The following is a 16,377-nucleotide window of genomic DNA, read 5'->3' as shown; positions in this document are numbered from 1 at the left end:
TGATATCGCTAGTTATATCCAACTTTCCGATCTTCCGTTACTATCTCTAACGTTAAGTTAGCCCGCTAGCATTTGCACGCGTGGTCTCTCCTATCGACCGTCTTATTTACACTCGAATCACTGGAAGGATACGGGTTCTATCCATGATTTCAGTCCTAAATTAGTAGTGATATTGGTAGCATCACTGCTAATTTATTGTTCATCTGTCATAATGGCGAATACATCGTATGTGTGTCTACCTCTGAGTGCAGGTGAGGACACGTTTGAGCTGCATTCGGTGCGGTTGGAGCTGGAGTCCGTGGAGAAGCAGATCCGTGATCTGCTGGGGAGGCAGGCCGAGCTGCGAGACCGACGATCAGCGCTTGAAGCATCACGCGCCGATGCTCACAAGTCAGTGGTTAGTAACTTTTCGACTCCGGTCTCCTCTACTCCGTGTATTTCTCTGCACAGGACCCGAGCACCCCTGGTTTCGTTTACCCCGACACCGACACAGCACCATGGACCCTGGGTGATGCCACAGCGGAAGACACGAGCCAGGACCAGAGCAAGGACCTCTCCGCCCCTCCCGGTCTTCGAGATCTCCACCCGGAACCGCTTCTCCCCTCTTCGCGAGACGGAACGCGACGACGCTGTGATCATCGGCAGTTCCATGGTCCGGCATGTCCGCGCTACCTCAGGTAAAGGTATGGTGCGCACTCACTGCTTTCCTGGTGCTCGTGTTCTCGATGTCGCTGCGCAGGTCCCCGAGATCCTGAACGGTGACGAGCGCGTCGGAGCTGTCGTGCTGCACGTGGGGGTGAACGACATCAGGCTGCGGCAGACGGAGGTTCTGAAGAGGGACTACAGGAGCCTGATCGAGACGGTACGCAGAACATCGCCTGAAGCAAAGATCGTCGTGTCTGGACCGCTTCCCACGTACCGACAAGGACAAGAAAGGTTCAGTAGATTGTTTGCACTAAATGAATGGTTGATGTCATGGTGTAATGAACAGAGACTGCTCTTTGTAAATAATTGGAATCTGTTTTGGGAGCGACCTAGGCTCTACCGTGCTGATGGCCTGCACCCCAGCAGAATCGGAGCGGCTGTTCTGTCGGACAACATCTCCAAGACGTTACACACCATATGACTAGTAAGTCAAAGTCCAAATCACATTCTTTGCTGTCCCAAATTAATTGATATAAGTACCAGTGTAGAACACTATATAGAAACAGTGTCTATTCCTCGTTTAGTGAGGCCAAACAATAAATCTACTGTAGGATCTAAGAAAAATCTAATTGTGATTAAACCAGAAAATCTCAATATTAGTGAACAAAAACAATTTCTAAAGCTAGGTCTTCTAAACATTAGATCGCTTACACCTAAGGCGGTTATTGTAAATGAAATGGTCACTGATAATAGCTTCGATGTACTCTGCCTTACTGAAACCTGGCTTAAACCAAATGATTATTTCGGTCTTAATGAGTCCACTCCACCAGGATACGGTTATAAGCATGAGCCCCGTCTGATTGGTCGTGGCGGCGGTGTTGCAACAATCTATAGAGATATTCTTAATGTTACTCAGAAAACAGGTCACAGGTTTAATTCGTTTGAAGTACTTGTTCTAAATGTTACGCTCCTAGATGTAAGAAAGAAATCCCTATTATCTCTAGCCTTGGCTACCGTATATAGACCGCCAGGGCCTTACGCTGATTTCCTAAAAGAGTTTGCAGATTTTCTCTCAGATCTATTGGTCAATGTCGATAAGGCAATAATTGTTGGAGATTTCAACATACACGTTGATAACACAAATGATGCGTTAGGAGCTGCGTTTACAGATTTATTAAACTCCTTTGGGGTCAAGCAAAACGTTAGTGGTCCCACTCATCGTCTTAATCATACTCTAGATTTAATTATATCATATGGAACCGATCCAACCAATATAGATATTATACCGCAAAGTGATGATGTCACTGATCATTACATGGTAACTTGCATACTACGTACGGCTGAAATGTGTCATGTTGCGCCACGTTATCGACCAGGCAGAACAATCCTTCCAACCACTATAGATAGATTCTTGAATAGCTTACCTGATCTATCTCCGCTCCTCAGTGAACCCAAACAAACAGATGAGCTAGAGGAAATGACTAGCAGTATGAGCACCATTTTCTCTAGTACATTAGAAACTGTTGCACCAATTAGACTAAAAAAGGTTAGAGAGAAAACTAAAGCACCATGGTACAACAGTGCTACGCATGTTATCAAGAGAGAAACTCGTAACTTAGAGCGCAAATGGAAACAAACTAATTTAGAGGTCTTTAGAATCGCGTGGAAAGACAGTATGTCACGTTATAAAAAGGCTCTAAAAGCAGCCAGGGCTGAGCATCTCCGCAAACTAATAGAAAATAACCAAAACAATCCAAGGTTTTTATTTAACACTGTGGCTAGATTAACAAATAAACAGACATCACCTGAACAAAATATTCCGTTACATTTTAATAGTAATGATTTCATGAATTTCTTCACTGAGAAAATAGAAAGCATCAGAAACACAATTGTAAATGTACAATCTTTGACAGCGTCTTATGATTCAGCCTCAATTATCGCCCCTCAAGAACAACTACAGCGCTTTACAACTATAGGACAGGAAGAGCTAAATAAACTTATCACTGCATCTAAACCAACAACATGTTTATTAGATCCAATACCCACTAAACTACTGAAAGAAGTGTTACCTGTAGTGGAAGAGCCTCTTCTCAATATTATTAACTCGTCTTTATCTTTAGGACATGTTCCAAAAACATTCAAGCTAGCAGTTATAAAACCTCTTATTAAGAAACCACAATTAGATCCAAATAACCTAGCAAATTACAGACCCATTTCAAATCTTCCATTTATGTCTAAAATACTTGAAAAAGTTGTGTCCGCTCAATTGTGCTCTTTCTTGCAAGAAAACGATATCTATGAAAAGTTTCAGTCTGGATTCAGGCCACATCATAGCACAGAAACTGCGCTGGTTAAAATTACAAATGATTTACTTTTAGCTTCTGACCAAGGCTGTATCTCAATACTAGTTTTACTCGATCTTAGCGCTGCGTTTGACACTATAGATCATAAAATACTCTTAGATCGACTTCAAAATTACACTGGTGTTCAGGGACAGGCATTAAGCTGGTTTAGATCGTACCTATCAGACCGTTACCATTTTGTCCATTTAAATGGGGAAAAATCAAAGATAACGTCAGTAAATTATGGAGTGCCGCAAGGATCTGTATTAGGCCCCCTGCTATTCTCAATTTATATGCTGCCACTTGGTAATATTATAAGAAAACATGGAATAAGTTTCCACTGTTATGCTGATGACACTCAATTATATATTTCATCTAGACCAGATGATAACACTAAATTATCTAAAATGACAGAGTGTGTTAAAGATATAAAATATTGGATGACGTGTAATTTTCTTCTATTAAATTCAGATAAAACGGAGGTATTACTGATTGGTCCAAAAAACTGCCCACAAAACCTCTTACAATACAACCTTAATCTAGATGGACGTCCTGTTACTTTATCCTCTACAGTAAAAGACCTGGGTGTTATACTAGACCGCAACTTGTCTTTTGAAAATCATATTTCAAATGTCACAAGAACAGCCTTTTTCCACCTTAGAAACATTGCTAAGCTACGTAACATGCTATCAGTTTCTGATGCAGAAAAGTTAGTTCATGCATTCATGACCTCGAGACTAGATTACTGTAATGCTCTATTAGCTGGTTGTCCTGCATCCTCAATAAACAAGCTACAGTTAGTCCAAAATGCAGCCGCTAGAGTTCTTACTAGGTCAAGAAAATATGATCATATAACACCAATTTTATCATCTCTACACTGGTTACCTATTAAGTTCCGTATCAATTACAAAGTATTGTTACTGACCTATAAAGCCCTAAATGGTTTAGCTCCTGTGTATTTAAGAGATCTTCTATCGCCATATAATCCATCGCGCTCTTTAAGATCACTAAATTCGAGGCTTCTGGTCGTACCTAGGATATCTAAGTCCACTAAAGGAGGGAGGGCGTTTTCACATCTAGCTCCTAAACTCTGGAATAGCCTTCCTGATATTGTCCGAGGCTCAGACTCGCTCTACCAGTTTAAAACTAGATTAAAGACGCATCTCTTTAGCCAAGCATTCACATGATGCATCTCATACCTTTTATACTACAGTTAAATCAGATCAAATGCATTCATATTATGAACAGCAGCTACGCTAATTATTTCCCATCTGCCTTTTTTGTTGTTATCTCGGGACGCCTGTCCCGAGATAACTCAAATAGAGTTCGTCAGCTCCAGTTATGTATCCAGCCTCTCATGGAGACTTCAGATGCCCCAACGCCTGTGATGAGACGACTCGACGCCTGTGAAGAGACGACCCAACGCCGGCGATATGTTATGCCCTAAATTTCATGATTAACTAACTGTATTTTTGTATGTATATTTTTGAAATGCATTTTCTGTAAAGCTGCTTTGAAACAATGTGTATTGTGAAAAGCGCTATACAAATAAACTTGAATTGAATTGAATTGAATATTGATTATTGCTGTATCGAGATATTATCAGTATCGTGTGAGGTACCCTGTGTCTCCCACCTCTACTCTTTAATGAGTAGGCCTACCGGTACTGTGAATTCGGATTTTGAATACTGATTTTTCGCCTACTATATAGTATGGAAGTATGCAAATTATTTTAAATTTTGGATATGATTTCCTCCTAATTTTCCTCTTAGATAGGGCAGCTGGTGAGAAAGTGTTGCTCTGTGTCAATATCTTCTTGGCTGCAGTATTGGCAGATCCGGTGTTCTGACAATATGTGCTACCAACACTATATTTGCATGGTCTTAAAGGTAGGGTAGGTAGGATTTATATAAAAACTTTTTACCAAATTTGATTAAACTTTCTATATATATCAATGCATAATTAAAATGTAAGTACTCTGATAAAAAGAGTATAAAAATCGAGTGACTCTAGACCGTTTAATCTTCATTAAACACAGCTCATTATTTCCATTCGGGACGAATCACAGGATTGGCTTGCGCGACTGTCACTCGACGTCGCCATGACTACCGCCGTTATTACTGGCTCTGCCCACGTGCGCGCAGTCGCGCACCCGTTTTTAGGTGGGAGTGAATGGAATTAATGAGCTGTGTTTAATGAAGATTAAACGGTCTAGAGTCACTCGATTTTTATACTCTTTTTATCAGAGAACTTACATTTTAATTATGCATTGGTATATAAAGACAGTTTAAACAAATTTGAATAAAAGTTTTTTTTAGACAATTCTGACCTACCCTACCTTTAAGGATAGTATAAGGGCTTGGAGCCAAATAATATTAATAACATTCAAGTTTACTTCGTTTTTCTGTTGTTTGCAGCTTCAAGACCATCTGAGTGAGGGTACTTTTTTCAATGGTTATTTCATCTATCTCTCTCTCTCTCTCTCTCTCTCTCTCTCTCTCTCTCTCTCTCTCTCTCTCTCTCTCTCTCTCTCTCTCTCTCTCTCTCTCTCTCAGGCTGGTGTTGATAATAACATCCTCATGCGTCTGGCCGTATTTCAAGTCTTTCCACTGGAGCTTGTAGGAATGCTGGAGATAAATAAAAAAGTAATATCTGCACAAGTACATTCACACAGATCTATTTTTGTTGTAAGGGAATGTCACACATTTTTATAATTTATCTTTTTTAATTCAGTCATTTCAATTTAGCTCCACTTATGCTGATGCTAAATATTTTAGTGAAACCTGTGGAATTCAGGATGAGATATTTCGATAAATATTTAATTTTATTATTTAAATATATTAAAATTTGCATTGTCAAATTAATGAATCAATATAAAAGATGTTATGTTGCGTTATGTTTTGTTATGTTACGGTATGCTATGTTACGGTATGCTATGTTACGGTATGCTATGTTACGGTATGTTATGTTACGTTATGTTACGGTATGCTATGTTACAGTATGCTATGTTACGGTATGTTATGTTACGTTATGTTACGGTATGCTATGTTACAGTATGCTATGTTACGGTATGTTATGTTACGTTATGTTACGGTATGCTATGTTACATTGTTACGGTATGCTATGTTACATTGTTACGGTATGCTATGTTACGGTATGCTATGTTACGGTATACTATGTTACGGTATGCTATGTTACGGTATGCTATGTTACGGTATGCTATGTTACGGTATGCTATGTTACGGTATACTATGTTACGGTATGCTATGTTACGGTATGCTATGTTACATTGTTACGGTATGCTATGTTACGGTATGCTATGTTACGGTATGCTATGTTACGGTATGCTATGTTACATTGTTACGGTATGCTATGTTACGGTATGCTATGTTACGGTATACTATGTTACGGTATGCTATGTTACGGTATGCTATGTTACATTGTTACGGTATGCTATGTTACGGTATGCTATGTTACGGTATGCTATGTTACGGTATGCTATGTTACATTGTTACGGTATGCTATGTTACGGTATGCTATGTTACGGTATGCTATGTTACGGTATGCTATGTTACGGTATGCTATGTTACGGTATGCTATGTTACGGTATGCTATGTTACGGTATACTATGTTACGGTATGTTACGTTTGCTATGTTACGGTATGTTTTACGGTATGCTACGTTATGTTACGGTATGCTATGTTACGGTATGCTATGTTACGTTACATTACGTTATGTTACGTTATGTTCAGGTCTTTGGTAAGACGGCGGTGGATGTGCTGCTGTCACAGGGAGTCTTAGCTGTATCACACAGCTCAAAACATGTCAAACTTTACAGTTTTGAGTACATAGTAAATAAGGTAATTGAAACTTAATTCCTTTTTGTGATTGTTTGGTTTATTGGCCCGGTTTGTTTTATCGTCATCATTCCATATGTGTTCTTTTCTCTACAGTATAGAATTGAGAAATTGTCTCTGGGACAGCAGTGTGAGATTAATGGTGGAAAGGGAATTGTGGGAGAGGCTCCATATGGTATTCCGGTCAACATTCACATTCATGGTGGGTGACTGATATTTTATATACAGTAAAAAAAAAAAAGTGTCAAATAACTGCCATATTTCCCTCAAAATGCTCCAAATGTCTTGAAAAGGTGTGGATAAAGTGTTGATTCAGTATTTGTTTTTTAAACAAAATGTATCTAACCTTAAATGGGGGATTTCTATGTGTACATAATATTATTTTTGTCTCTTTAGATTAGACACATTTTTAAAAATGTGTAAATTAAAATGGCATAATCTATTTAGGTGTAACTGTCAAAGTTGTGCAGTTATTTTGCACCATTAGTTATTTTACATTCAGGACCTCGTGCCTCATGTGTGATGGAATATTTTGTTCCCATTATGTTGAAAACACAGTGCAATCTCTCACTCTGACAGTCCAGGGTCATAACATGAGCCTACAAAACACCTTTTCTTACCACTGAGCTTATTATTACATAGTACACACATCTAATCTACAGTCACGTGAAAAAGATAGGACACCCTTTTAAATTCTATAGTTGTATGGATCAGGACATAATAAAAACCATCTGGTCTTTACAACCTCAGATGAACAACAACACAGGACATATTTCACTGTGTCATTGTTTAACAAAAATAAAGACAACATGTAAGAGGCATGTGTGACAATCTAAGTACACCTTATGATTTAATTGCTTGTAGAATCACCTTTAGCAGCAATAACTTGAAGTAATCATTTTCTGTATGACTTTATCCTTTATTCTGGAGGAACACTCTTCTGGACAATGTTGCTTAATTTCTTTGAGGTTTGTGTGCATTTATTTATGTACCGTTCTCTTAAAGGGTTAGTTCACCCAAAAATGAATTGTATTCTGCCGGCCCAGAAAAGTTAGTAAAGATATCGTTAAAATAGTCTAAAAGTTACTACAGTGGCTCAACCTCAAGTTTATCAAGCGATGAGAATACTTTTTGTGCACAAAAAAAACTAAAATAACGACTTTATTCAACTATTATTGTTTTTCTGTGTGGGCCTCTGACGTGAGTTCATGAGAGCGCCTCGACGCATGCGCGAGATCTGAGAAGATGACGCAGACGGGTCTCGATGTAGTGTTTAAAATGGTTCTAGAGTGTGCATTTCCTGGATGTCCGAATCATGAGAAACCAACGAGAAAACGTAAAAGTGCGCAAAATGAACGGCTTAGCTTTCACACTTTCCCAACAAATGATCGTGAGCGTCATTTAAATAACACTTGCCTGATGGCTCATGCTACCGCTAACCCGGACGTCGAGGTCACTTCTGTGATTTGGGAAAAGTCCTTTGCAAAAATCACATTTGTTTACACTACATCCTTATGCGTCGCTTTCTGCCAGGAGTTTTTACGGGCTTTTCCTAAATCACTGAAGTGACCTCGACGTCCGGGTTAGCGGTAGTATAAGCCATCATATTATTTAAATAAACTCAGGATGTAACTTACAAACTTTCCAATGCCTCGTTTTATGAGTACAGAACCTATTTGTACTACTGTAGAAGTTTGGTACCATTCTGGGCATTATTAGTGGGGTAATTTACCAGATACACACTTGGATCCATTAATGCCTGCACTAAGGCAGTCGGCTGATATCTCTAATGGCGCTTTTCCACTGCATGGTACGGCTCGGTACGGTTCGTCTCGGCGCGGAACGGTTCGGCTCGCTTCGCTTTTCCACTGCGTGGTACGACTCGACTCGGTACGGCACGGTTCGGTTTGCTTTAGATCGGTTGCTTTTCCACTGCAGTTAGTACCGCTTCAAAGTGGGTGGGACTGATCGTTAATAGTTGTCGCCTCTAATTTGTCCCTACACTGTTTGTAGGTCCGGCGGCAATCAACGAGAGGAACGTCGACACCTCGTCCACTGACCATGATTCAGCCATTTCTTTTTTGATTTTTTTTACTTATTTTGTCAAGTAAATACTCTAAAAACAGGTGCTACTGCGTTGGCTGTTGTCTGGCTATTTAAATCTAGCGGGTTTAGGTTTAGTGTCTCGTATCGCAAATACAATGACGCTGAAGTGACTGACCAATCAGTGATCTGCAGTGTTTTCACGTCACGTTTAGTATCGGTACGGTACGCTTGGAACCTCAACAGAGGTGGTACCATTTAAAGCGAGGCGAAGCGAGCCGTACCGTACCGTACTATGCAGTGGAAATGCGCCATAAGTGAGCCGTACCGAACCGAGCCGTACCGTACCATGCAGTGGAAAAGCTCCATAAATAAGCTCTAACTTTAATAATGTTCGACCAAGGGAAAAAAAAGCTTCTGGGGGGGTGTTTGGCTCGAGGTCATGGTGCAAAGGACCTTAGGTTGAAATTACTCCGAACATCCCTTTAAAGGATTAGTTCACTTTCAAAAAAATGTTTGCTGATAATTTACTCACCCCGATGTCATTCAAGATTTCCATGTCTTTCTTTCTTCAGTCGAAAATAAATTTAGGTTTTTGAGTAAAACATTCCAGGATTTTTCTACACAGAATGGACTTCAATGGCAATCTATCCCAATGTTCAAATGTCCGTCTCAATGCAGCTTCAAAGTCTCGACACGACCCCAGACGAGAAATAAGGGTCTTATCCAGCAAAACGATCGGTCATTTTCAAAAAAAAATTAAATTTATAAAACATTTTTGGAAAGTGAACTATTCCTTTAAGGTTCAGCCACTAGTCACTTGGACTATTTTAAGGATATCTTTACTAACTTTTCTGGACTGGCAGATGAAATTACCTTCAGCCTATGAAGGAGTGAGACAGCTCTCAGATCTCATCAAACATATCTTAATCTGTGTCCCGAAGATGAACGAAAGTCTTACGGGGTTGGAACAACATGAGGGTGAGTAATTACTGACAGAATTTTCATTTTTGGGTGAACTAACCCTTTAAGGTCCCGCCGCAACATTTCGTTCGGGTTGAGGTCTGGATTTTGACTGCATTCTGGTGTAGATTTGCTGGTGTGCTTTGTGTCATTGTCCTGTTGCATGACCACAATATCGGCCTGATTGAGCCAAGCTTTAGCTGTGGACATATGGCCTCACATTTGTCTCTTGAATACTTTGTTATGCAGAGGAGTTCATGGCTTACTCAATGCCCAGGTCAGGTGGCTGCAAAACCAGCCCAAATCATCAGCCCTCCAGCACCATGCTTGACTGTTGGAAAAAAAGGACGTTGTTTGAACCAGAAGTCTTGTTGTTTGTTCAGATGCAACTTCGCAAACCTAAGCCATTCTGCCATGTTCTTTTTATAGAGAAGAAGCTTTCTCCTTGCAACCCTTCAAAACAAGTCATACTTGCCCTGTCTTTTTCTAATTGTACTGTCATTAACTTTAACGTGTAACATGTTAACTGAGGCCTGTAGAGTTTGAGATGAAGCTCTCGGGTGTTTTTTTGCGATTTCTCTGAGCGGTGGACGCTCTGACCTTGCGGTGAATTTGCTGGGACGTCCACTCCTGGGAAGATTGGCAACTGTCTCGAATGTTTTCCACTTATGAATAATCTTCCTCGCTGTAGAATGACGGACTTCAAATTGTTTGTAAATGGCCGTATAACCCTTGTCAGATTGATGGCAGCAACAATTGCTTCTCTAAGATCATTGCTGATGTCTTCCCTCTTTGGCATTGTGTTAACACACACATGAATGCTCCAGACCAGCAAACTGCCAACACTTCTGCTTTTATAGAGGCGGTCATGCTTGCTGAAGATCAATTAATGATCAAAGATATTTGATTAGTAGTGTCTGACTGCTACTTGCCCTCTTCATTTCTTATGGAAGCAGTATGGGTGTACTTAGTTTGGCACACATGGCTAATGTTTGTTAAATAAATAACGACACAGTGTAATATGTCATGTGTTGTTGTTCACCTGAGGTTGTATTTACCTAATTTTAAGACCTGCTAAAGACCAGATGATGTTTTATTATGTCCTGATACGTAAAACCATATAATTCAGAAGGATGTCCTTTCTTTTTCACATCACTGTATATGACAAAACTGAGCCTGTGTAAAACATTACTTTACGGCCCGGTTTCACAGACAGGGTTTAGATTAAGCTAGGATTAGGCTTCAGTTTAATTAGGGCATTAAAGTCGTTTTTATAAACATGCCTTAGAAAAAACATTACTGGTGTCAATCTCGAGACAAAACAATGGCACTGACATATTTTCACAAGTCAGTGCAAGCTGCTTTCAGTTAAGACAACACAAACATGTGTTTTTAGTCTGGGACTACAGGCTTAAGCCTTGAAACCAGGCGTAGATCACATCTATGGCATATTTTGCAGTAAAATTATCCAGTTACTTTCTTAGGCTTTTTGGTGACCAATCATGGTCATTCCAGGAATAATTCTGCTTAAAGGCTGTTCTTCATTTTTCAAAATATCCAATGATTTTTCTACTTATTTTTCATTATCCACCTCTGTAATAACTATGAAACATTACTGAAAAAAAAGTTGAAGTGAAGTAAGAGTTTCTGAGGGAATCAATGAATTACTGATGTAATTGTCTCTCTTTAATTAAGTTGAGAAAAATGTCCAGGTCCAATGTGACAAAGTTATGCTGTTAAAGTACAATGGGCCTCATTCACCAACCGTTCTTACGAAGAAATGTGTTCATAAACCCCACTTACGCACTTTTTACGAAGATTCTGACATTCGCTAATGTTTTTTTATCTTGGATTTGTTCTTAGCTAAGAACAAAATCTACACACTCTCAAGAGCACTCGTACGCACATTTGAGTGATGACAGTTTGCTCCAAAAAATTGGTTCCTGCATTTTATTTATTATTAATTCTACAGTCGTTTACACTGATAGTATTTTACTGTAATGTATTTCTGATCATTTGTTAAAAAAAAAAAAACTCATAGCATGCAAAGAAACAGTAACACTGCAATTTACATGGGATTCATCAATCCTAAGAAAACAAGTGCGAACAATTCTGTTGAATGTCATGAATCCGACATAGACTTTTCTTAGGAAGTTTATTAAGTACTAAGTTAAGAAAATTCTTAGGAAGATATTGGTGAATGAGGCCCATTGTTATTATTTCTTATGAGTTGTCAATAGTGTTCATTTCGTCAACGAAAACTGTGATAAAATGTTCGACGACACCGACATCATTAAACACCAAACTGTGATATGAATGTAATTTATATTGGCGTTATTTTGAATTATTGGGATTACTATGAGGAATTTCGCAGTTTTAGCTTTTGAGAGAAGCTTTTCTACCTTTTTTTTTTCTAGAAGAGTTCTACCAGTTTTCATAGTGTAGAAAGTATCTTAATTTATGATAATATTGTAAATCAGGAAACTTGTAAATGAGTGTGTGAAATGCAAAGACCTACGGGATACATGCATGAGGAAAAATGCATTCTCGTTCGGCGCCACCTATCGTACAGGTGTGAATTAGCCGTTCAATTGTATCCAAAGTTCGATGTGAAAGCATCGTTTGTGGGTGATACAGTTGTTATACGTCTCTCTACAGAGTGTCCTCCCGTATTGTTTGAGATGTCATACTTTGAGAACGGGGTTCAGATCGGAGGTCATCCCTGGCACTACATCTACACCCCCAACCACACGAGACACAGAGGAACACATCATATCTGCTCCATCACGGACGGAGAGCTGGTGATTACTCTGATTCACACACACATTCATAGTCCTACGCAAAAAAATCCTGTACATGCAGTGAATGTGTGTAACCTTTTAGGTTGAAATGATTATCTATTATGGTGGACATATTAAACTTTTATGGCAAGACAAGACAAATAGTATTAGGTTTATCAGATAATACGTATATAATTACACAGTAAATTAAGACTTTTGTACTAAGAAAAAGATAATTGACACGTGTAATTTAATTTAAGCTGTTTTTCTTTTGTTATGTGTCTATATAATCCAATGATCTGTCATCAGGCTAGAAACGGTGTTCAGGACATGAAGTGTGACTCTCTGGAAGCAGACTGGATCTTTTTTCACCCAGATGATTCAGGCCGAATTGTTCATGCAGGGCCCAGCGCAATAAAGTGAGCATGATTATTATATATGGCAAAAGAAAGACGAAGTTGCACATTAAATATACGTATGTAACAGGAATCTTATTATAAACAGTGTCTTTGGACAATCATAAACAAGTGCATGAGGATCCATGACTTTGAATATCTATAATTATCTATATTTGCTGTTTTTAATTTTCTCTGTTACAGTGTCCTGAAGATCATGGCTGAAACCGGATGTGACTGGAAGTGTGAGATAGTCACGGACTTCTCCATCTCCGCTGCTCGTGACAATAGTGTAATTGTTGTCTGTGGGTTCATTACTAGCTGTAGTAGCAACAGAATATTATTAAAATTTTGATACTATATTCTTTTTTAACCGTCAAACGTAGGATTTTGTCACTCACTCACTCACTCAGCAGCTGATATTGATTGTAAAAGAAGATTAATACTGCATAGAAGGCTTTTTTTTGGATGGTTTGTAAACCAGGTTCTTCATGCCCACAGGCTCCTCAGGTGATTGTGACCTCTTCTGGTCGTACAGTGAAAAGGAGATTCCAGTTGTTGGATGATGACCCTGCACAAGAGGTACAGCCGACCACCAGCCCACACACACACTAAGGTCCTGCTTACACCTGGTATTAAGATGCGTTTTAGTCGATCGGATCACAAGTGGACGACACTAAATACAGGAGTAAACGGGGTATAAAACGTTTTGAGCTTGTCCACTTTCAAACCACTTTCGCGTTTTAGTCGAGTACAAGTCGAGTAGTCACAAGTTCACGAGTGAGACACATTCCCGTTTACACCTTTTTAATCCGTCTCTTTTGTCCACTTTCAACCACTTCTGTCCTGATTTCTACGAGGGGAGAGTCTATGGGCGGGTAAATAATTAGAATTTTTGAGATCTTTCGATCTAAGCGAATCAGCTCAAATGAGGGGAATATATATTCATAATTATTAATCATGGTTATGATCAAGTATTGCATACATATTTAAAATTGCCTCTGTATCTGTATATATGGATAATTAACTACAACGAATTATCCTGATTTCGTCCTGACGCTACATGGATAAAATAAGCTTGTGTAATTTATATGTGAACGCACACGGAGACCACGGTAAACATACGGAGATCATCAGCTTTAATTTCTGCTCTGATAGACACAATACCAGCCGAACGCTGTGAGTGTGTGTTAGAAATCAGGAATGGTGAGAGAACATTGTGTTTGGTACATTTTTCATCTTCAAACCAAACTTGGTCTTTATCTGACAAAGTTTAAACCCCGTCTGGCTAGCGCTCTTCTCATAATGTTACTCATTAGATCAGTAGGAGGAGAGTAGACGCTGTTTGAACACATTCGATCACATAAAGTCCAATTTATACTTCTGCGTTGAACTCACGGCATAGCTACGTCATAGGCTATGTGTAGCGCCCGTACCCTGACGTGCACCTCTCCAAAAATGTAACAACGCGTCAATTCTACGCAGACGCTAGCGCTGTGATTGGTCTGCTAGAACCCCTCCCTCGGGCTTCACACGCTCCCTCTGCATGTGTAATTGCGCGTCAACGCGGACAACGACGCAGAAGAAAACCAACGCGTTGCCTACAGCGTAGAGGCTCCGGCGTCGGTCCGACACAGAAGTATTAAATCAGCCATGAGCGTTTAGACTACGAAAGCAATCCGGTCGAATGTGTTTTCAACTACCTCTGGAAGTGGTTGAAAGTGGACAAACTCAATACGTTTTCGTTTTTATTTAGCGTCGTCCACTTGTGATTTTAAGAACTGTTCATTGAAAAGTTCATGGAGAAACCAACATTGTTCTTCTGTGGCATCACTATGAAAACCCCCTTTATTTTTAAGAGTGTTTTTAAGGGTTTTACACATGATGGGGAGTAAATGACAGATTTCTCAATCCAATCATCTGATTGGAACCTTAAATAATATTAAAACCTTAAAAATTAAAATAAGCCGTTTTTCCACCATCGGGCCAAATTGGCATTTTCGGGAATTTCTTCGCTGTATTCTCGCTTTTTTCCCGCAGGTTTCTCTATAGAGCTCTCCCTACAGCTTCGGAATAGATATTTGACAACACTGTCGAAAAACTCATTGGCGACGTTCAGATACCAGAGGCCAGTAGATCAACGACATCAAAGCAGACGGGACAATCTTTAAAACCTCTTCTTCATTCGGTTTCGAACAGCATGAGGGAGCGCAATAATGACAGAATTTAACAGATTTGTTTTGCCGTAAAGCAATTTGTTACATCGCGAGACCTGATATCACGTGATACCCTCCGGCCCAAAGTTGCAAGGGTGGTTTTTCCGCTCACAGGCGATAGGGGGGTGCGAGGCGACCACCATTCAACCCGAAAAAAGTAATATAACCATTCCAACGACTCCGAAGCTGTTCAGTTAAGGTAAAAAACCTGCATAGTTCACCTTTAACCAATCCATGCCAATCCGGCTCAGCCAGTACAGATATGGTTTCATTGTCATGTAGAGTCAAGCATGTAGAGACTTGTAAGATGTAAATAACGAACGTGTTATGGAAAATGATCTTTTAATTCTATAATAAAAATTTCTAATCGTGCCGTGCTCTTGTGGAAATATAACTGGAACCGCTCCTTACCGTTCTTCGACCCGAGTTCACTGTGTGATAAAGTCTCTGAGACGGTCCGTATTGTTTATTTGTTACGTAACTTGGAGATCTTTTCTAGACTTTCAGGATGGTGAAGTATGAAGATGAACTTGATCTGTTGGCTGTGATAGACGTCACTCACGCTGAAGATGAAGGACAAGCCCATCTTCGTCTACATGACAATAAGACAGGGATTTTAATGAAGAGAGTTCCTCTAAAAGAGCCATGGGATGTGGTATGGCATTTAAATTAATGTTTTTTTTTTTAGATATCATTCACTCCATTTGTCATCATAACCTAACATTTCTCTGTCCTTTGTTTTTCAGACCTACAGTCATGAAGTGTACTTTGATAGAGACACGATTATTCATACTGTCCAGGAGAAAAATAACACCTTCTGCTGCCACGTTTATAAAATGAAGAGAAGACCTTCAGATGAACCATAAGCACTTTTCATATTCCTGTATATGTTGATTACTAATGGACTGTAGTGCAAAAAAAACAACGTATTTGTATATCTGGTACTGTATTATAATTGGTTTATTTGTGCATTTTTTACATCTTATGAGCAGAAAACATTTGTTTTTAAATAGATGGATATCGCACACTATAATTTTTCGACTGGAAAAAAAAAACTTTTCTACACTTTTGTATTCAGTTATTTTATTATAACATTTACTTATACCTTTATAATTAAAGACCAGTTTGTGACACAT

At 39.3% G+C, this 16,377-nt stretch overlaps 1 protein-coding gene across 3 annotated transcripts in view; it reads left to right on the top strand.

Annotated features, from left to right (window-relative positions):
• Positions 1–16,377, top strand: part of dcaf17 (ddb1 and cul4 associated factor 17) — a 22,522-nt gene extending 6,145 nt beyond the window's left edge. For 2 of the 3 annotated variants that reach the window (XM_079619827.1, XM_079619828.1), the window contains exons 7-15: positions 5,543–5,632; positions 6,740–6,847; positions 6,941–7,046; positions 12,509–12,651; positions 12,940–13,049; positions 13,230–13,317; positions 13,527–13,607; positions 15,741–15,896; positions 15,988–16,377. In XM_079619827.1, coding sequence (XP_079475953.1) covers positions 5,543–5,632; positions 6,740–6,847; positions 6,941–7,046; positions 12,509–12,651; positions 12,940–13,049; positions 13,230–13,317; positions 13,527–13,607; positions 15,741–15,896; positions 15,988–16,107 — 1,002 coding nt within the window. In that variant the 3' untranslated portion in view covers positions 16,108–16,377. Of the gene's footprint in view, positions 1–5,542; positions 5,633–6,739; positions 6,848–6,940; positions 7,047–12,508; positions 12,652–12,939; positions 13,050–13,229; positions 13,331–13,526; positions 13,608–15,740; positions 15,897–15,987 lie in introns of all 3 variants that reach the window. The other variant, XR_013798462.1, reaches the window with a different exon arrangement.

Source organism: Phoxinus phoxinus (genome assembly GCF_949152265.1).
Source record: "Phoxinus phoxinus genome assembly, chromosome: 7".
Classification (NCBI taxonomy): Eukaryota; Metazoa; Chordata; class Actinopteri; order Cypriniformes; family Leuciscidae; genus Phoxinus; species Phoxinus phoxinus.
This window is presented reverse-complemented; position numbering and strand designations above follow the sequence as displayed.